The 22,456-nt window shown below is 36.8% G+C and overlaps 1 protein-coding gene across 11 annotated transcripts in view; it reads left to right on the forward strand.

Moving 5' to 3' along the window:
• The window catches only part of ATRX (ATRX chromatin remodeler), a 90,205-nt gene that overhangs the window by 51,355 nt on the left and 16,394 nt on the right, over positions 1–22,456 (forward strand). For all 11 annotated transcript variants that reach the window (XM_072877489.1, XM_072877490.1, XM_072877496.1 and 8 more), the window contains 12 exons: positions 886–1,032; positions 1,240–1,417; positions 7,404–7,541; positions 8,433–8,608; positions 10,555–10,672; positions 14,252–14,382; positions 14,677–14,765; positions 14,934–15,106; positions 17,523–17,676; positions 17,976–18,079; positions 20,469–20,577; positions 21,678–21,855. In XM_072877489.1, coding sequence (XP_072733590.1) covers positions 886–1,032; positions 1,240–1,417; positions 7,404–7,541; positions 8,433–8,608; positions 10,555–10,672; positions 14,252–14,382; positions 14,677–14,765; positions 14,934–15,106; positions 17,523–17,676; positions 17,976–18,079; positions 20,469–20,577; positions 21,678–21,855 — 1,695 coding nt within the window. The remainder of the gene's footprint in view (positions 1–885; positions 1,033–1,239; positions 1,418–7,403; positions 7,542–8,432; positions 8,609–10,554; positions 10,673–14,251; positions 14,383–14,676; positions 14,766–14,933; positions 15,107–17,522; positions 17,677–17,975; positions 18,080–20,468; positions 20,578–21,677; positions 21,856–22,456) is intronic.

A 22,456-nucleotide genomic window follows, 5' to 3' on the forward strand; every position in this document is an offset into this window, starting at 1 on the left:
GTCCAGTGTTCCCAGCATAGTCATGCAGTTTGAAATTACTTTGAACAGTGTATTAAATCACAGTTGCCAGATACCAAGATTTGATCCGGAAAGAACTTTCCGGATGTTGTACAGTTATGTGGATTAGAGTGCAGTCTTCACCATTAAAAGTCTGGTGTGGGAGCTGGAGCTGCCATGGGAGTGCTGACTCTTCTGCTCTCGGGTTTTTACAGGTTACCTGTAGTCCTATCTTTATTTGGTACTAGTCCTAGCTTTATTTGCTACTGCTCAAAACCAGGCAGCACAGCAGAAACACTGAGTGACATCAAAAGATAAGGTTTTTTTCCCAGGCCTCAAGGAGGTGTTACCATCTGCAACATATAGCCAGTCTGGCTACAGGTTGAATACTTGGAAAGCATTTCAGTAACCTGCTTCAGAGTTCTTTTGAGAGAATTTGCCAATACGTTGAAAAAAATGTGGAAAACATTGATTTAAGAGTGAAGTTCACTTTCAAGAAACTTGATACATTTATGAAGTCCAAAGAGGTGAACTTATTTAATGTTTGGGGCAAGTATTGGGAGAAATGACCTAATAGAAATTTTTAGTTTATGAAAATGATTGGTGAAATGTAAAGGGAGGGTTCCTTATTTATGAAATCATTCAGCTATTGGTGCAATTCAAAACTGTCTGTATCTCAGTATGTGAAGGATGTATGCAGCCATGTAACACAGAGTGATAAGTGTATAATACATAGGTATTTCGAAGCAGTGAGTTGTTTTAAGAAACAGAATGTTTGAACAAGACTGTTGGTAAGTTCTGTATGTGAATATATACTTGTGTATTTCTTTCCTAGTGTTTAATACACAGTGTTTTATTTGGCATTTTGTCTGTTTTTTCCTCTTGCAGGTAGTAAGTTTTCTTCACACAGTCTTGCTGTGTGACAAGCTGGATTTTCGGACAGCTCTGGTGGTGTGTCCACTGAACACTGCCTTGAACTGGTTGAATGAGTTTGAAAAATGGCAAGAAGGTTTAGAAGATGACGAAAAACTAGAGGTATAAGGCTTAAAAAGAGTTCTTAAAAATGAAATACCTGAACAGTTTACGTAATTGGGAAGCTCCACCACTCAAAATATAGGCTAAGGAATGCACTTTAAGTATGTGAAAAATCTACTTGCATTAATAAGCCTTAGGTATTTAAAAGTTATGCCAGTACTTTGGTATTTTAAGAGAAATTCAAGCATATTTTTCCCCCTTTGAAAGGTCTGTGAACTGGCAACTGTGAAGCGCCCTCAAGAGAGAAGCTATATGCTCCAGCGTTGGCAAGATGAAGGAGGTGTGATGATAATAGGCTATGAGATGTATCGTAATCTTGCACAAGGCAGGAATGTGAAGAGTAGAAAACTTAAAGAAATATTTAATAAAGCTTTAGTTGATCCAGGTAAGTGAAAATTAATACAAGTATGCATTATATATATTGTGCTTCCTGGTTTACGTATGTGAGCTAAGTAATCTTGCAAATGGAGTTCTGTTGGGCAAATAATTTTAAACAATAACGTTAGTAAGATTTATCAGATTTTCTTTGTTGGCTTTTGCGCAGTTACAGAAATGGTTGTTCAGAAACTACCCCATCTGCTTTTGTAAATAGGCTTCTATAACAGTCTTTTCTATTAGATCAAATACAGAAATGACCACAGGAATATATACTGGAAACTTTTCCTAATACATGTCTCTTTTGCTAGCATTGCTTTCTTTGCATGGTCATTTGAAGTGACTGTGTTGGGAAGCTAAGGTTATTTTAATCTGCTAATTTGTTACAACTATAAGCTGCTTTATCCCTGATAGAAATCTACCGTAAAGGGAGCAACTATACATGAAAAATAGTTGAGAATGTACCTTAGAAGTGTGAACAAACAGGTGTTAATTAAGTGTTAAAGAATTGATTGCAGATTACATGCTTAACTCATTTTTTCAGTCTAAGAAATGGATGTCTGGTTTAAGCTCAGCTGAACTGAGCAAACTTATGTAAGCATGTATGTAACCACTTGAAAATATTCCAAGTTGATATAACCAATCTATCAGGTGGTCACCAAAAAGAACTAAAAGCTTTAGGATTAGCAAGTTTCACTAAAATAGCAAAATTTTCCTACAAATTCTGAACTGGCAACTGATATCTGAAAACAACTTATGGTTATGCAGCATGCAGTACACCTTAAAAAATGTTTTTAAAAAGCACCTTTGCCATAACCTTGATATTTCTGTGTAAATTGAGAATGCTGATATGGTAGGTAGGGTAAATGGTTTCCTTGATTCTGGAGGTAGGTTTTCTTGGGTTTTAATTATCTGGCTGGACTTCAGCTTTCTTGACAGTGTGTAGCTGATTTTCTTCTTTCCTTTTTTTTTTAAATGTTTTTTTATTTTGTCTTTCTGGTTGATGAAATACAGCATTGGTCTGGTTTATAATTGTACTTGGTGAGCTTGATTTTTGTGAACTTTCAAATAATAGTAGGGCTGTGAATTTTGTTCTCACAAAGAAAGAGATTCTTCTAATGGGAAAAATAACTTTGTGATTATTGGCATTGGCCAATTGGAATTGGCATCTCCAGCTCTGCAGAAAGCCTGTTTGAGCAGCTAAAACATCAATTAATTTTCTTCCAGTTTGACTCACTAAATCACATAATTTTTGTGGAGTCAGGAAAGCTCCAGTACAGTAGCTGATGAACTATTTTTGTGATCATGTTGAATCCACAGGCATTATTTAAGCAATGAGGAAATTAAGTGTTTGCCAATGGGTTTTCTGATTCCTTCTATTAATGCTGCAATTACTAAAAACAAAAAAAAAGGGGGGGGGACACGGCCCTGTGCTGTCAGTCTTATTCTGTATCTGATTTGCTCAGGATATTGCAATTATTGAGAATGTTGCCAGGAAAGTCAAAGCTAGAGGAGAAAAGGTCTGAACTGCTGTCTTGAAGTAGTGGTGACGGGACAGTAACCTGACAGGACAGTAGCTTTGTATTCAGTTGGTTGTGTTCTGGTGCAATGATGAAATAAAATGCTATACACTCTTACAGTGATTGATTTTTGTGGGGTTTTTTTCATGTGGAAAGTGTAAGGGAGGCTAAACATAGGGGTTGTTACCATGTGTCTTTATAGTAATATTGTCCCTTCCTTCATGGATTTGTATTTAGGTAACCTAATTGGACTGTGGAGTGAGGTGGCATGTTGGGCATGTGATTTTATGGAGGAGACACAGTGACTTGTGTAACCTTCCCTGTCCCATCTCTTGTGAATCTCTTGGTTTTTACATCCTGCTTATAGGTGTGGTTCTGTTCTACTTCCAAACCTCTTTAAACAGCTTAGGACAACAAGATAGAGCAGTGTTTGTGATTAGGTTACTGACTTTGGTAGATGTAATCAAGTTCAGAAACCGCAGCACATTGAGCCTTGTAGGTTTTGGATAATTTCATATGAATGTGGAACCCCCTGTTTTATTCTCCTCTTGGACTAGTTGGTTGGTAGGATGGAATCAGACCGTTAGGAAAACTAACGCTGAAATAACTCCATAATTATTTTTATGTTGCTTCAAATCTTTCTCTATTTTTACTAATTACAAAAAGCCAGAAGTGTTCATCTGTTGTTACCCATTAGTTTTTGGAGACATTTGGATTGACTAAATTGATGAGAAATATCTTGCAACGACCATTATTTGTTTCTTGCTGTCTTTGTGAATCGCAGCATTGGCAATATGGCAGGCTGCCAGTAAAAGAGTTATGAAGCTATGTGCTGGCTTACTGCTGTGACTGTAAATAGGAAAACTTTTGCCTCTGGGAGCATTTTTAATTTAAAAAGTTGCGAATTTGGTATTTGAGCAGTAATTTAATGATATGTGTCTGGTTAAAATGAATACTGCTAGGGTAGACATATTCTATAGTAGAAGCTTGTCTTGCACTGTGTACTACAGAAGAGGGGACCAGAGAGGGAAGGTTTAGCCAAAGTTTATGGGTGGAGAAGTGATTTCATTAATTAACTAGCTCTGCTATGTGAAATAATAGCAGGATTATATACGCATGCAGAGCAACAAATGGCTTCCCATAATGCTTTGTGCAACTGATGAAATGCTGTTTGGTTTATTGATAGCTGTGTGCTTTGCTTGCAGCATTTCAATAACTTTGTATTTTTTTACTTGTTGCTACTAATAAAAATTCCATTAGTGTTTAACTTGGAAACTGCTCTTTAATTGGCAGTTGTATGAAGCAGACTTAAGTTCTTGTAGACTTCAGAGGAAAAGGAAAACTGTGTGTATATCTATATATCTGTCACTTGAGCATATTTTATGTATATCAATATAGTAACGTGCAAGTACAGCAAGAAGGATAAGAAGCTGAAGACTGTGATCTTTGAGGAAAGATTGAAGGAGTAAGGCTTTTTAGGCTAGAAAAAAGACAACTAAACTGAAAAATTTTCCACCATGTAAGAGCTAGTTACTGAAAGGACTGTTACCGGTTGTTTTTTATGTCAGCTGGAGAAAGGAAAGGTGTCATAGTTTAGTCCCAGTCAGCAACTAATCCCCACCCAGCTGCTCGCTCACTCCCCCCCGGTGGGATGGGGGAGAGAATCAGAAGAGTAACAGTGAGAAAACTCGTGGGTTGAGATAAAGACAGTTTAACAGGTAAAGCAAGAGCCGCGCACGCAAGCAAAGCAAAGCAAGGAATTCCTTCACTCCTTCCCATGGGCAGGCAGGGGTTCAGCCATCTCCAGGAAAGCGGGGCTCCATCACACGTAACAGTGACTTGGGAAGACAAACGCCATCACTCTGAATGTCCCCCCCTTCCTTCTTCTTCCCCAGCTTTCTATACTGAGCATGACGCCATGTGGTGTGGAATAGCCCTTTGGCCAGTTTGGATCAACTATCCTGGCTGTGCCCCCTCCCAGCTTCTTGGGCACCTGGCAGAGCACGGGAAGCTGAAAAGTCCTTGACCAGTGCAGCAACAACTAAAACATCTCTGTGTTATCAACACTGTTTTCAGCACAAATCCAAAACATAGCCCCACACCAGCCACTATAAAGAAAATTAACTCTGTCTCAGCTGAAACCACGACAAAAGGGCAGAATTCTGATTTGCAGCAGAGATCATTTAAATTAAGTATTATTGCACAGTGTTTTAGCAAAAGGGAGAGGTCATGGAGTTTCCTACTTCTGTCAGGAAGGCAATGTCCCTTTCTCATAACTCTTACCTCAGATGACAAAAATGGACTAAATGATCCCTTGAGATCCCTTTAAGTTTTACATTCTTTTATAATATTTTGAGAAATGTTCTGTCCATAATGAATAGCATTCATGTTTAAGAACAAGGAAAAAACCCACAAATTCATGAAAATCCCACTGCCACTGAATTGCAGCCAAAATGTTAGTTGAAGATATCAGTGCTACATGCCTGCCAAACAAACCACAAATAATTTTACTAGAATAGTTTTTTCATATTTTTACTATCATTCACTTACTCTAAACAACAGTTTTTGAGGTGGGTTTTTTGTTTTTGATTAGTTTTTAACTAACCACTTCATGTTAATGAATCACAGTCTTTACTGAAACTGATTTCTGCGGTATTGGCATAATTTTGATTGCTATCTATCAGTAAGACTTCATTATCCTTCTTCTCTAATGTACTTTGATTCTGATTGTAAACATAATGTACTAGACTATATCTGTTTCTGACGATATATTAATGTGCAAGCTGTCACATCTGGTGGGAAGATGTTGCAAATCCTTTCAAATGCTTCAGTTCTAGAAAACGGCTCCAAACCAAACCATCTCGATAGTACTGTACACTGCATGAACAGCTTGCTTGCAAGATCCTTACTCTTCAGGAAATACTAGAATGAGGACTAGAGAAGGATCTGTCACTATTAAGTGATGTTATCCTAAAATTAAAGGAAGGCTTTGTGTGTAGCCACTCAGCATTCTGCATGCTGTCAAAACTGGGGAAGGTACAAAAGTCGTGAAATAATACAGGGAAATCTTTCTGTGGCAGGTGTGAAAATTCAGAAATAAGTAGGCTTGGGAAAGTCTTAAATGTGTTTGGAATTCGTATGTGGATTTTCATGATTGGCTTCTAGACTTGGTTAAAAAGACAGGTTTTTTTCTACTTGGAAAAAAATATCTTGATTTCTTTTCTGTTAGCATGTAAGATTCAAATCACTTTTTGACACTTAAAATGGCACGGTTAAGATGACCGGCACAGACTTAAATCATGCAAGTGATCAAAGGTATAATTGATTCTCTGTCATTGATCACTGTCCTAGAGTTAATGTTCTTCTTTACAAGGCAGTTTAAAGTTAGTCTGAAGAAAACTGGTCTTAGTAAGTTATAAAAGGTTAGATTGTCCATGCTGATAAATACTTCTTTGCCACCTCAAATATCAGTCTTTTTAGAGCTGAGTAGATGAACCCAGCTGATGGCTTTGCATAGCATTTTTCAAAGGTGCATAAACTTGACTTCAGCTGACTTCATGGCTGACAGTACTGGAATTGAGGTCAGGCTTAGATCTGGTAAAACATTCATTCTAAGTTACTAGTTGGATCCTAGAATATCTTTTACTTTTCCCTTCAAGGAAAGAGCTTCCAGAAATTGCCCCAAATCTGAAAACCATTAGGGTGCGTAAGTCTGTTCTGCCAAGTTTAGTATTAGTTATCTTAAACCCCAAATTGTAACACTTAATAATTCTATTAGAGTTGCTTTGCATACCGTGGAAATGTATTGTGGTGTGGTTTTGGCATTCCTTGTGCAACTTGCCTAAAATAGCAGTCTAGAATCCTTGGTTTTATCTTGTGGAAGAAAGCTGAGGACATTCCTATGGTGACTTTCAGCTACGAGGTGGCAATTCACTTGTCTGTGATTCAAATCAGATTTGATTGTGTCTTATCTTCGATAAGACTTTCGATTGTGCTGTTTACCCCTATTGATACTGACCTGTTGCCTTAATGAAAAATCACTGGTTATCTGACTTTTTTGTTTTCTTTAGAATGGGCCGAGCACCAGTAGATGGCAGCCTAAGCTGGACTTAAGGAACAGTTTTATGAAGTTTTGACAGGGTGAATGGAAATGTAGACTTGCACACACGAGCTGCATGGATAGATAATTTTTATAGGAATATATTGCAAAGCTGTATTTTTAATCCTTTCCATGAAGACTTTACAAGCAACAGCCTGTAGTTTACCAGAATGGCTACTGTGAATGCTTGTGCAAAGGCTGAGTGAGAACCTTAACGGTGCTAAAAAAACCCACCACAAAACACACACACACACACACACACACACAGGTTTGAAAAAAAATTAATAACATTAGTAGAACAAATTCTGAATTCTTTAGGCTGCCAGTTTCTTTGTGGTTATAGAGGATGGAGGAGATCTAATGTTATTCCTTTCTAGGTCCTGACTTTGTCGTTTGTGATGAAGGGCACATACTAAAAAATGAAGCATCTGCTGTTTCTAAGGCAATGAATTCTATTCGATCTAGGAGAAGAATAATTCTTACCGGAACACCACTGCAAAATAATCTTATAGAATGTGAGTAGTTCTCTGGTTTAAGAAGTGTTTATTTCCTTGAATATACTTTTGCCTTTCAGCAGTATATAGATAGATTTAATTTGATTAGAAGAAAAGAATTTGATATGGTGAAGCTGTTTGCTAGGTTTCTATATCTAAAAAACCCCGTAACAATCTGGTTTTGCATTTTGCATTTTAAATCATTGTCTCACGATGTGGGTCCATGATGGTTTAAGCCAAATTAAAGTGAAGCTGTTGGGAATTTGGCCTGTCCTCCATCCTTTCCCTTGTCGTGGCGTTACGTATATACTCCGGAAGCCTGTATGAGGAGTATCAGAAAATTAACAATGCAGAAGAGAATAGCTTTCTGACAGTTCAGTTCCTTGATCTGTCTAAGCAAAGGATCAGATGAGTCTCAGCATGTCAAAAGGGGACGGGAGAGAATGTTCAGAGGGGAAATGCATGGACCAGGTGTTCCAACAGCATCAATTTAAATTGTTTTAAACCATTGTAGAGCACTGTTCTTAGTGAACTTACTAAACAGTGATTTATGTGACTGTCTTGGGAATTTTATTCTAAACTAGCTTGTAACATTTACTCCTGTTTATTAACATGCTATAATGTTTTTTCCTATTGATTAATATGCTTTTGAATATATTTTAAAATCTTTGCAAATATTATTTTGTTATATGATTGCTTTGGTGTACAGCAGCTTTCAAACTTTGTGTAACAAACATGATGAGGGATGTGTCAATTTAAGATGCCCTTTTTGGAAAATGTTGGGGTTGTTTGGTGTCTTTTGCTCAACAGAAAGTTCTTAGTTTTAGATATGACACATTTATTTTCTGTTAGAATTAATCCCAGTACTGTACTTCCCATTTTGAACACTCAAGTTTGATCTTTTTGTCCTAGATCACTGCATGGTTAACTTTATTAAGGAGAATTTGCTCGGGTCAATTAAGGAATTCCGAAACCGATTTATAAATCCAATTCAGAATGGTCAGTGTGCAGACTCTACTCTGGTAGATGTCAGAGTAATGAAGAAGCGTGCACATATTCTCTATGAGATGTTAGCTGGATGTGTTCAGGTAAGAACAGTTTTACTATAACTAATTACTTAAATTAACTGCGGGGGGAGTTGTTTCATCTCGTTTGATAAAAGCACTCAAAGGCCTGTAAACTTGCTATTTGAGACCTCTATTGAATCCAGCTATTACTTTTGACTTAAATGTTTTCACTAATTACTAGATCTCTGCATTATTTATTGTGACTAGGAAAACTTACAAAAATTTCATAGCTTTTATCCAAATGTCAGTGTATCCTAAGCAGGACATATATGTATATTTAGAGAATACAGCTGTTTTCCTGCTAGGAGACTAGAAAATTATATGGTAGAGTAGGACATAAGTTGCCTTGAAATATTCTCTTTTAATTCCATATACACATTTAAAAACTCAACTTCCTTAAAAACTGCACAGAAGGTTGGTGATCCATAGTTTGTCACTTGGTTCTGAATTCCTATTTTTTCTGATTTGTGAGAATCGGAACAATGGGGAAGAGGAGAGAAGGAAGATTAATCAAGTTCTAAAGGGTGAAGAACTTGTTACCTTAGAGACCTTAGATGAAAAAACAAAACAAAACTGCCTAGATTTCCAGAGTGAGGGCTGGATTTGTTGCTCTTTAGTTAACCTGCTATGGTGTTGCACCTTGTGTGCTATCAGCATGATGTTACTGCTCTTCTGCTTTATAAACCTGGGCACCGGCAGCCTGATCGAAGGTGTGACACAAAGTGCCTCTTCCTGGCTGTGCAGTTGTTGGTAGTTGATTCAGTAGTCCAAGTGGGCATGAGCTGGGTGAGATGGTCATAGTGGGATAGCCCCGCAAGCAGGTATTTCTTTCTCCTCGAAAGAAATAAAGGTTTATGGCAGTGTGTAAGGCTGGTAAAGGACCTCCTGTCATAAAATTATGATCTTGCAACTACGAATAGTAGTGAGAGGATAGCGTACGTAATTCTACACATCTATACAGCAGTACAGGAAGACAAACCAAAAGACAGAACAAGAAGAGGAACGTAAATAGCAAGTAAATCTTACGTGCCTTCAGATGCTGGGTACCCTGTGTTTGTGCAGCATCGGATGGAGCCCAGACGGATTTTCTCACAGCGCGCTGCACAGAGCAGATCCTGTCCACAGAGAGCAGCTCTCCCTTTTGGTCATTCGAGCTACTGTATAATTTCCTTAGAAGAAAACAGCTCTGTTCTACAGGATGTTCTCATGAAAGCTTCTTGCTGTGCATCTAGATAACAGCAAGGCCATGCAGGCGGTGTAATGGCCAGTACCAAGTGGGAGCTGCCTGCAGGCTCCTCTGTTGCAGTGAGCTGGCTGAGGTTATCCTGCAGCCAAGGAGTTTGTGCAGCACAGAGCAGGCAGGTTAGCTCTGATGAAGGACACTTAACTCCTAAATGTGTAACGGTCTCTTGGTCAGGATCAATACACCATTCACCATTTGGATGAAGGGGTAGGTGGAGAGAAGTAGACTAGCCTAAGAGTCAAAAAACTGAAGTATATTTTGCATTGTCCCAAGCAAGTATTCAGAAACTACGTACTCTAAAACAGAAAATAGTTAACCTGAGTGTGAGTTCATCTGTGATACAAACATCAATATTAGCTGCTTGACTTACCCACGCTTTCACAAAAACGGTTTTGGTATTTTAAAGAACCCCACAGAAGTAGTTACCAGAGCAGCTACTGAAGTTGCAGTGAACTTTGCAAGGACTTGGAACTGGGACATGGGGTTAACAGGTCATATACTTTTGACTAGACAACCGCCTTCTCTAGGTAAGATGGGCTTCTGCAGACAGTGCCTGTAATTGGATTGTATTTAGTGGGCTATTTTTTTCCCTTTGTGGTTGGAAAGCATCTGAATCATTGTAATTTATGCATGGTGCTTTCTCGTTTAAGATGCCAGAAGTTCTTAAGCTCTCAGTAGTCGTTTTCATGTTTATATGACTAAAGTACTGTTTGTAAAATTACAGAGGAAAGATTACACAGCATTAACAAAGTTCCTCCCACCAAAATATGAGTATGTTCTAGAAGTTCGGATGACACCTATTCAGTGCAAACTCTACCAATACTACTTGGATCATTTGACAGGTATGTGCCTACAATTCTCTTGGGTAACAAGATTGATGGTCATTTAATAAGGGGCTTTTTGCCACAGTTGGTAGGTTGGGGTTTTTTTATATGTATTATTGGCTCTACGGATGTATTTTTCTGCTTCCTGTAAGATTTACCTTAACTCTGAAAATGGAATTATAGTAAAACATTTGGTTGCACATAAAACACTTGGTTGCTCGTTTTTGTCAACTGTTGGCTCTTTTGTGGAACTATCTCTTTTGTTCCTAAAACCCATGAGTCTGGTTTTCACAGTGACCATGTTTTTCATCAGCTTTCAGTGGGGTCTTGACTGGTCTGTCTTGGGGACTTTCATCTTCCCGATAAAACGTAAATTTGTTTAATTGAAAAGGTGTATAAGGGAAAAAAAACCCCCACCAAAGTATGTCATGGTGGGTTGGTGTGCTGTTCACTTATATTAGAGATAAGCCACTGCAGCTTGTAATTTTAGTATATCAAGGTATTGGAATGTCAACACTTCTAAATGATATACACATATGTACCACATAGACTATTAGAATGGTAATCTCAAGGAACTCTTAGGGAGGTGTTCTGTACTGTCATGCTTCATGGAGCCAGATTCCTCAGCAGCAGTTTTTGGGTTCTGGAGCAATTCTGTTTTTTTAAATACCATTTATGATAATTGACTTAATGATCAGGGGTTGAATTCCATAGTCAAGAATGCTTAAGGCACTGCTGTTATGATTTTGTCTAAAGCTTGAAGCATGTATTCTCTTTTTGCAGTGATTACAAAACGTACTACATAGTCTGTTGTGCCAGGTTTGTTTTTTTTTTTTTTTGCACTTGCTAAGCCACCTGTCTTAAAATGCCTGTCTGTTGCTGATGGATTTTTTTTTTTTTAAACTATATTTTTCTATTCTGGTTACTCTCCCAAGTTTAATTACAAGAAAGATTCATTGTATCTCAAATTAAGCTATGATTTATAGAAGTATGAAATTCACTGTGTTGTCTTAATGACTTTAGATTCTGGGTAGTGCTGTTTGTGATCTCCTAGATAAACTGCCAGCTAGACTTCATTTCCACAGTTCTGTTGTCTGTTGCCTCTATTTGGTTAAGTTCTATAAGGAAAGAGTTTTGAAGCACCAGTGAAAGTAATGTCATTTCTACTGATACCTTCAGTAATAATTGGATGCGTAAATGCCAACTGCCCCCTTTGCCATTTTACTCTAAAGGAGAAAAAACTTCGTGTTTTATTAAAAAAAAAACAAAAAACAAAAAAACCCGAAAAAACAATCCCAAAAAGCCCCAAAACAAACACACACACACATCCCTTCTTACATTAATAGTACTTCAAAACAGTATGTAAACAAGCCCAAACCTTTATGTGTAGTGCTGATTCCTAACTAGTTCTGGACTGCAGTCTGTTCTGTGTTGGTTCTCTTCATATAAATGTTCTGAAAAGCAGGTTATTTGTGTTCTGTTTATTTCTGCGTCATGCTAAATGCCTTCCAAAAGCTAGTAGCTTAAAAATGATAAGCATTAGCTATGTACTTTACAGATATGCATCTAAATGATAGGTTAAATCTTTGTAGCTCTTCACAGGAACTTTTTAATCACAACAGTTATGGTAGTTTGGTACGTTCTCTTTGGCCTATTTCCAATACAAAGCGGGGCTGGTTTTGTAATTTCAGACTCTCCCAACACTGGCTTTGTTGGTCTGCCATGCTTTTAGATGGCAATGTAAATAATTGATTAGCATAAGAGCTAGTGCTGTATGTTTACAACTTTTTTTCCTCCTACTCTTTACAGAGGTCTTTCCATACAATGGCTTTCAATACTTCCTTTTTTTTAATAAATCAGGCAGCAGATAAGAGGAAGTAGCCCCATGTCCACTGTCTGTTAAGGGAAATGTTTGCTCTGGCAAAAGCCTATTACAGTGAGCTTCAAATTTGCTATGTTGTTGGAGCCATTAATTTATTAACAGGTTGTATGTGTAACTAACTATAAGAAAATGCACTGCCTAACAGTTTTTTTAATTAATCTGCCTAGACTTTAAGGGCTCAACAAAATCAGTTGAGTTTAGCTAAGTTTGCATTTGTCAAAAGGGGTTGTACTGTTTCATGACTTTCCAGCCCTTTGTGGGCTGCTTAAACTCCCTAAACTAGTAGAAAGCATTATCTGCTTTCTCTGTCTTCATCTTGGGTTAGTGTCCTGCCAGTTGCTCAGCTCAGTCGGTGCCAGAGACAATATGAGAAAGAAGAGGGCAAACGAGAGCAAAGAAAGACAGACAACCTCTTTTAGAGGTGAAAAGCTGTCTAAGCTAACCATAGCTCAACTCTTCAGAGCAAATCTCTATGCTGGTTGATGATGCCCACATTAATTCTTTGCATTACTTCTGTATTTCAAATGAAGACGATGTGCTTTCTGATTTTCATTAAATAAAAAACGGAGTCTTGCTGCTGAAGATAAATATAGACGGGGAATTGCCACTTTTTCTACACATTTTTAAAATTTCGTTTTTCTGTGCACTAACAGGCATAAACTAAAATACACATTTTTAGATGCAGTTTTACCAAGTTTTTCCTTCATTTAATGAAAATTATACATGTTTTCTTTCACTTCTGTAATATAGAAAATTAAAAAGTCTATAGGACTTGTTAACTTGAAACTTGTTAACAGCAAGTTTCTCTGTGATGTTACCTCAGGTTTAGGGAAGTCAAATCTAAGAATTTCTGTTGTCCTCACAATTCCATTTCCCAAAATCATAGGGGAGCACAAATGGGAAGATACTCGAAGCTGATGTATGATTAAAACATAGCAAGAACATGCTTTGTTAAAATATTTATACTCTGTAGACGTTTACTGGGATTATCTTGTGTGTTGAGCAAATGCACCAAATTAAGCTTTGTGCCTGTTCTGCCGTAGACATTTGATGATTGTGATGCAAGAAATACTATTTTCTTGCAGGTATACATGCCTTAAATTATGCATACAATAAATATGAAAAACAGTCTGTTTCAAGAAGCTAAAGTTAATGTGCTGCTTAATGAGAAATTGAGACTACAAAAAATAAATTTAACTCTGTGAACATTTTACTACTTTGCACTAATTTGTGCTTGGACAATATAAAAATAGGCTGGGCTTTTTTTAGATTCTTTATTGTAACAGAATACTGCAGCATTCCAAGTCATTAAATAAAGGTAGCCCAAAATAGTAAGCCCAATTCATTGAAAACTAAATGCAAATTTTATTTTGTGTTTTCTACCTTGGGCTGGTTTTACAAAACCTAAATAGAGATGACTGTCCTTTTAAGAGGATTTGGATTCATTCCTATACTGGGGAGAAATGTGCTTTTATGTAAAAATGTAATCATGTTTCTCATTATCAAGAAAAAGGGGAAAATCTAATTTTGACAACTTTAACTAGGAAAAAAATGCCTGTGACTCAGTAATTTGACCTCTTTTACAAGAGACGTTACAATATGATGTGCATCTGGAAAGAACACTCAGTACTGCACTAACAGATTGTTCAAAGGGGGAACAGTATGTGGCAAACTTACTTCAAGGTTTCCTTCTAAAACCTGAACTTTATTGTCAGGTGTAGGTAGTGGCAATGAAGGTGGAAGAGGCAAAGCTGGAGCTAAACTATTCCAGGATTTCCAGATGTTGAGCAGAATCTGGACTCACCCTTGGTGTTTGCAGCTGGACTATATTAGCAAAGAAAATAAGGTAAATTAGATATATCAAAATACTCTCTATTGAGAACTTTCCAAATATGCTTTGCCAAATGCTAGGTAAAGTTTCGTCAAATTAATGGAAATCTTTGTTGCTGTGGGGTAATTTTGCTGCTGGTTTTGTCATATTTTTGTTTCTGGGTATGCTGTCATTCTTAAAAAATTTTGCAAGGCCAACCCTTTGTAGAACTTACCATTGTTTAAATGAAGAATAAGCAGATGGCTAAAGGTTTAATAAAAGCTTCTGAATGAGCATACTTAATAAAATTTCTGTTTTTTCTCTTTTGAGGGCTATTTTGATGAAGACAGTCTGGATGAGTTCATAGCTTCAGATTCCGATGAAACTTCAATGAGCTTAAGTTCTGATGATTATGCAAAGTAATTGAGCTTTTATTTGTTGTTGTTTATTGGATTTATTTCCCTAATAGGACTTAAGTGATTCTATAAAAGTTAATGCTTATTTTTTATTTTATATACCTGTTAGAATATGTTCTCTACCAGTAGAATTTTTAAAAAATAATGGGGTGTACAATGTTACCTTTCTAGGAAAAAAAAATCCAAGGGGAAAAAAGTGAAGAAAGAGTGTAGCTCAAGCGGAAGTGGCAGTGATAATGATGTTGAAGTCATTAAAGTCTGGAATTCAAGATCTCGTGGAGGTGGAGAAGGAAATGCAGAAGAACTTGTAAACAACCCTCCATCTGTTACAAAATCAGATGAAGGTGAGTATAATATACAAGTAAATAAAATACAAGGCAGCTTCATTTTGCAAAAGGCGATTTGAGAGGGCTGTCAGGAATTCTGCTTTGTTGCAAAATGGTAAATCCCTTAATTCCATGAACTGCTGCTATGCTTATAGCTCCTGCTACTTTGAATAATATACTCGTCCTGGAAAAACAAGGTGCATCAGTTTAGAACTCGGGGGTCTTGTGGCAGGGAAGCTGCACAGTACAAAACGATACAAAGTTAACAGAGGAACTATGCTTTTTTTCATCTCTTTTTAAACATATTGGTGAAAGATTAATGGAAAGGTTAAGAAATATGCATGTTATTCATTGTTGCACCTGGAATTTGAAGTGGATGTTGAGCAAGCAGACATAATGCAGCAGGAATATGAGACCTTTTTAAAGATTGTTATTCAAGCTACTTATATCTGTATATTTCATTTTTGGATTTTCCTTTAATAATCTAGCTTTTGTCTTGTATCTAGTATCATAGAGCTAGTTTTCTGATTGTATCATTTATTGTGTGTCTAATCACTTTCCCTAAATAAATTATTTTGGGGGGACAGTTAAGGTGAGAATTGGGTTTTGTTGGTTTTTTTTTTGGTCCCCATTCCAATGACAGACATATTGTAAACGTGTAAGGGGAAGAGTGTGAGAGAGGGAGTGTGTGTGTGTAAAATACATACACATACAGATTAAATGTATTAAAGTAATTACTTGCATTATAGGCAGGATGAGTTTCTGTCTCTGGATCAGTTAAATGTTTACCTCTCTCATGCAGCCTTGTTCAATTTAATGTAGGTAAAGAATTTCTAAACAAACATTTGATGCTGCACCAGACAAGGTTTGTGGGCAGACTTTCAATCTCATTGCAGCTGTTGGAGGCCCTTCTGCAAAGTTTAGGGGTGAAGATAGAAATAGATAGGTCATGTGTATAGGATTTTCCCACAGCACATCTAGGTCTCTTATTTGGTTAACTTGTTAATTCTTTGTTCTAGTATTGAAAAATACATTCTTTAAAAGCTTGTATGAAGGAAGGCTCAAATGTGAGTTCTGTCAAGATCAGTTCTGTCTTGCACCTGAGATTCACTAGTGTGTCACGATTGATTTGCGCTGCCTAGTCTGAGAATGTAAATGTTTTGAATTGTTCATGAGATAGAACACTTCTCCTACTATGTAAGTAAATATTTCAGTAGATCAAAGATTTTATGTGGAAAAAGTTAGTGTTATAAATCTAAGTAATCAATTTTTATCACTCGAATGCAAAGGAGGTTAAATTGAAGATCATAGAAATATTATAAAGAAATTTTTAAGTAATGTAAATCAAGATAATTCATGGTTCTTGTCTGCCTTTCTGATTATAACACTGAATATATCCTTTCTCCTGGTTGAATTCAGAATAAACATAATAGGAGTATTGTTAAAGATCAGCACAGTCTCCATCTGACACTTTTGAGTGGCTGATACAGACCCCAACAGACTTGTTTTGCTAGGAGCATAGTTATTTTGGTGTATTTTTACAATGACAAACTGAATTTTGTAATTCTGTCTAGTACTTCTATATTTTTAAGGGGTTAAGTCAAATTAACAAAATTAACTTACGTTAATTTAAGATAGTAACATGTTAAAAATAGGATTGTTCCCATGTATGTATTTTACAGGTTTTGTTAGTGTAATAGTGCGCTAGCACATGAGCAGACAAGAAACTTCCTTACAGAACTTTGCAAAAAGGCAAAATATGGTGGAATTGTTTGGGGTGTGTTGCTTTTTTTTTTTCCCCTCTATTGTGAATTAATATAAAGTGTGAGGGGAGTTATTTTTTTTTTCCTTTATGCTAATGTTGCCTTCTAAATTAGCTTAGGGGAAAAAAGATCCTAAATCTGAGCCTCAAAGAAGTAAGAGGAGATGGTTTATGGGTTTCATCTTAAACACCTGTACTATTGTAACATTTGGAAACTTTCTTGCACAGAGTTCATCTTGACAGATGAACTAGGTAACCCAAAAGACCACTCTCTCTCTTTTTGCAACAATTTCAGATGTTTGTTTGAGATTCAAAATAACTTTCTGTATGGAAAGCTTCTTTTCAATGGCTGTAACATTTACGGATGAGTTTTCAAAGATGCATACTTGTTGGAAACAAAGCTGTTGATAAATACTCCTGGGGAAAAGATGGAGGTGGTAGAACTATTTGTCCAAATATCCTGCAACACAAAAAGGGCATTTGTGACTCTTATTGCTAATCTGGTAATTGTTAATAGTGCAAATGCTATTTTTTCTTTGCCTATTTAATTCTCTTTCATACCAGTTAAGCCTAATAATGAGGAAATAGTTCTGTAGTTCAAACGTTTCAAAGCATTTAAATGGAGACCATGCCTTTATCTTTTAAAATTGTTTTTACTTTGCTTTTTTATAGGCAAAGCTACATCCTCGTCCAATCCTGGTAGCCCAGCGCCAGATTGGTACAAAGATTTTGTCACTGATGCAGATGCTGAAGTGTTGGAACATTCTGGGAAAATGGTGCTTCTCTTTGAAATTCTGCGAATGGCAGAGGAGCTTGGAGACAAAGTGTAAGTCAGTTCTAGAAATACTTTTAATGACCTTATAAATATGTTAGTCTGACAGTGTTCTTCATTCAGTCTTCATAACGTTGTAGCTCAGTTTTCTGAGGCAAATGTGCATGATAAATTAATTTTTATAAGTGAGTTTTCCCATACATGCATGTAATCCACCAAAGTCTTTGTCTGTGTCTAGAAGGGCTGTTTGTTTCAAAGGTAGTATCAGAGTGAGGAGGGAGGAAAAATAAAGCAATACGATAATTAAAATAACCTCAGAGGTGAATTTTGTGTTTCCCTGTTTCTATTTTCAGCCTAGTGTTTAGCCAGTCCCTAATATCTCTGGATTTGATAGAGGATTTTCTGGAGCTGGCGAACAGGGAGAAAACTGACAAAGACAAGCCGCCTATTTATAAAGGTGAGTGTCACCTTGAACAATTGCAAAGCTAGTAACTCTTTTACAAGTCTCTATTCAGTCCAAAGGGAATGGATTTTAAATAGTTTTCATTAGACTTATTGTATGCTCTCTACTGTTCCTGAAGTTGGCAGGATTATTGGTGGTCTCTGCAGGTGGTCTCTGCTATCCCATTATGGACTCTTGCTTCTGATTTCATTCTGTATCATCCGTGCTTAATATAGCCTAAGCAGATTAAATGATCATCATCTGAAAGGAGAGAAGGCATTTTGTTAAATTCTGTACAAAAGTGATATTATATGCTGATGGGTGGCAAATTCTGATCCTTCCTACTGGGAGAGAGATAATGAAAGAAAAGTAGGCTACATTAAAACAGCGTGTAGAACATGCAAAATGTGAATTTAGGCTTTATATGTATTGCAGTAGATTGCTTTATGGATTTCATAAGGGAGCAAAGTATTGAATTAATTATTATCCTAGTGATGCTCAAATGGCGAGGAATTTCTCACTAGCCAGACATGTCCTCTCCATAGGATGTTTCTTCTGTTTACTCTGTGAGATCCTCCCAGAGCTCCTGATGATGCAGTTCATCCTTACATGAAGTTTCAGTTCCCAGTACGTGTTGATTGAAGAATTCTTTTGAATCTGCCATTCCTTTCAGATATCTTATTTCTAAGTGTACATGTTGAACAGTCGCAGAAGAGAAATGTGGCTTAGTGATACCAACACCATAGTTAGTTGAAGATCTGCAGTATCTGTCTCTCACAGATTTAATGTTTCTGGCTGTTGCTTTCTTAGCTTCTGAACATTTGTCATCTTCAGATGTTACGAGCTGTCTGTATTTTAAGGAGTTTGTGTCTTTAGTCTGAGATAGTGTTTTAAGGGGTGGGGTTTTTTTTCATTTGTGGTAGTTCTTTCGGTAAGCAATTAGACTGTATCATAGCAAGATTCACCATCTAGAGACCTTTCAGACATAACTCAGCAATCTGTTTCTCATAATTTGTTGTATTGAGCAGTGCTGTCTCCTAAAAATACTATTTTCTTTATAATTGATGGCACAGTGGGGTTCGTTTTGTGTACGTATAGCTTGATGGCCAAAGAAAATGAAAGGTTACTTGTGAATTGGGGAGAGAAGAAAATCTTCTATCAGCTGTCATTATCTTTTTTCCCCCCATCTGGCAAGAAGTAGCCATAACTCACAGGGTAATTAAACTCAAAAAGATTTTTCTGAATTTCAGTTCCAGAATTATTAGACCTTGACTTTTGAAATCTCCTTTTGAGCATTTACTTATGAATGCTATTTGTATGGGAGAGATTTACTTACACTAATTTTGTAACATGAAGCTACACAGATCAATTAGAAAAGTATAATTAGTACTGTAATGCCTAAAGATTAGATGTAGTTACTTTTTAAAATTAACTTTGGCTCCAAGTTAAGGCATATCTCTACAAATCACAGAATCGTATAGGTTGGAAAAGACCTTTAAGATCATTGAGTCCAACCGTAAACCTAACACTGCCAAGGCCACCACTGCACCATGTCCCTAAGCACCTCATCCAAACGGCTTTTAAATACCTCCAGGGATGGTGACTCCACCACTTCCCTGGGCAGCCTGTTCCAATGCTTGACAACCCTTTCAGTGAAGTAAAATTTCCTCATATCCAGTCTAAACCTCCCCTGGCGCAACTTGAGGCCATTTCCTCTCGTCCTATCACTTGTTACCTGGGAGAAGAGACTGACCCCCACCTTTGTGTCCATGTACAACTAGAAATAGTGAAAAATAAGAGGAACTACGCCAACAAAGCTCAGGTCTTTTCAAATACCTCAATTAAAATTTGACCTTGGAACGTAATTTAATTATAAATTCATATCTTTAAATTCCAATCTGTATAAAATTGCTTTGAGGAGTTTCATTTAATACCAGTTGATCTTTTTGTAATAAATAACAAAATCTTAAGAAGAAATTAATAGTGATAGATGCTGAATATGTTTTGCAAGGTAAAATTATATTGACGACATTTATTTTATTCTATTTTTGAAACAAAATTAGTTTAGGGTTTGTAGGAGCTATTGCACGCTTGTGGATGATCATTGTCATCACAAATGCAATTGCTATTATTTTCTGTCGTGTTACATATTTTATAGTTTGTTATGCAAGCTTCACTACATAATTTTCAAGGCATGCCTGTGGCAAGCACCTGTATCCTCCAAAAACGTTCTCTATCTTGAATAACCTATAGTCTTCTCCCATTGTTTTAAAATGTCAGAGAATAGTGTATTTTATGTTCCATATTTGTTCTTCTACTATTTAGAGAGTTGTGTATATCCAGTATTACCAGTCTGGTTACTTATGCAATCAGCATTTTAATAATTTGCCTATTGCATTTATAGGTGAAGGAAAATGGTTCAGAAACATTGATTACTATCGCTTAGATGGTTCAACTACAGCTCAGTCAAGAAAGAAATGGGCTGAAGAATTTAATGATGAAACTAATGTGAGGTGAGATCTCTTCTGATATATGTGCTTACTTTTCCCCCTTCTCTTTCCTTTGTTCCCTATTTCTTTGTTACTTGTATTAGCTTAATGACCTCTTAAAGTGAGACAAATAAATACTGCAATGTTGTCAGGTGCAGAACTTGCACAAAAAATGTGCAACAACAATTGGTTTCTGCTTTCCTGGGATTACTTCCATTTGTACTGATCAATACTTGTTCAGTGTTTCCTTGCTGTTTTCATTCTTGTTTAGATTGTAAGCAATTTGGATCAGAGACGGTGTTTTTGTTACAATTACTTAAAAGGATATAAGGACCTAGGAAGGTCAGAGCCTGGCGGGGTCTGGCCAGGAGACAGAAATCACTTCGCCAGTCAGAAGCATATAGCTCTCTTGGCTATCTCCAGAATTGCCTCCCAGCCACCCACTGCTCATACAAGATGGGACTTTCAAGTCTGATTTGGATAGGTAGATAGATACAAACTTGCGCAAGCTTAATGAAGTTAAGGAGCTTCACCTTCCTAGATTTGTTTAAAAAGTAGAATATGTAGTTATGTTGCAGTCATTTATAATGTACAGAAATAAAAGTTAAATGGAACAAAGTAAACTAATATAGTGTTAATACTTTTAAATAGTTTATTCTGTCAGGTATCTGTCAAGAGCTCATTTTAAGTTGAACCTAAGTGAGATAATATTCAAAAAAAGCAGATACATCAAAGAGACAGTGTTATTCTAGAGTTATCCTGAAAGTTTGCTAGCCAGGAAACAGTTTCAATAGCATGGGATATGCCTGTTTAAAATTATGGTTTAATTTGATATAACTAAATTTATTAGAGTTTGAAAATGCAAAACCAAAACATTTTTTTCTTACCCACCGGTTTTTGTTAACAGTTGGTTTGCAGAAGGCCCTGATCTGTATTTCTGGGAGTGTACGTTTTGCTGAAAGTGTTGTCCTTGTAAAACCTGAATCTCTTTTATGCTTAATGCAGTATTTTAATGAAGCTTCTGAGTTATTTCAGTGTATGAACAACTCCATAGTAACACAGCAGCACGAGAACAATAGTTGTTTTCCAAAATATTAACATTTTGCAACTTTTCTCTGTTCCAGAGGCCGCTTGTTTATTATATCCACTAAAGCAGGTTCCCTCGGAATTAATCTCGTGGCTGCTAATAGAGTAATCATCTTTGATGCTTCTTGGAACCCATCGTATGACATTCAGAGTATTTTCAGAGTTTACCGCTTTGGGCAGAACAAACCTGTGTTTGTGTACAGGTTTTTGGCTCAGGTAGGTTTCTGTCTGATATTTTTGTGATACTCTGGTCCTGCAATCAAATTTGTGAACTGTAACTGTTTGGACTGTGACTGTTTGGACTTGTGTTGAAGTCTGTAGTGGTCCACACTGATCCAGTCATCTTCCAGCCCTGATCTGATAGCAGTATTTGGCCACTGAAAAAGCTCTTGAGGGAAAGATTGGTAAAATAAAGACCAACAAATTGTTTCCTGTTAAGCCCACCTCATCTGACACTTTGTGTAACACAAATTCTGTGTTACACAAATTCTAGCAAGTGATTCATGCATCCAGACTCAGCATAGTGTTCTCAGCTTTTTTAATTTGCACATCACTAAAAATTCTTAATTGAATAGACTGCATAGAGGATGGCTGTTGTTAGGCAATAGGCTTGCTCAACGTAGCTGTCTTCTACAGACCCCTGGTCTGTGGGCCCCTGATGGTCCAACTGGAATGAAAACACAGGGAGCTAAAGAAATTTTTATAAAAAGGCATCCAGTCATGATTTGAAAACTTGTATCACACCCTACAGATACTAAAGATGTGTAATAATTCTGATGGTCACTGATCTTTTTTAAGTATCATGCCATTATTTCTG

The sequence above is a fragment of the Ciconia boyciana genome, chromosome 12 (genome assembly GCF_034638445.1).
Source record: "Ciconia boyciana chromosome 12, ASM3463844v1, whole genome shotgun sequence".
NCBI classification, from domain to species: Eukaryota; Metazoa; Chordata; class Aves; order Ciconiiformes; family Ciconiidae; genus Ciconia; species Ciconia boyciana.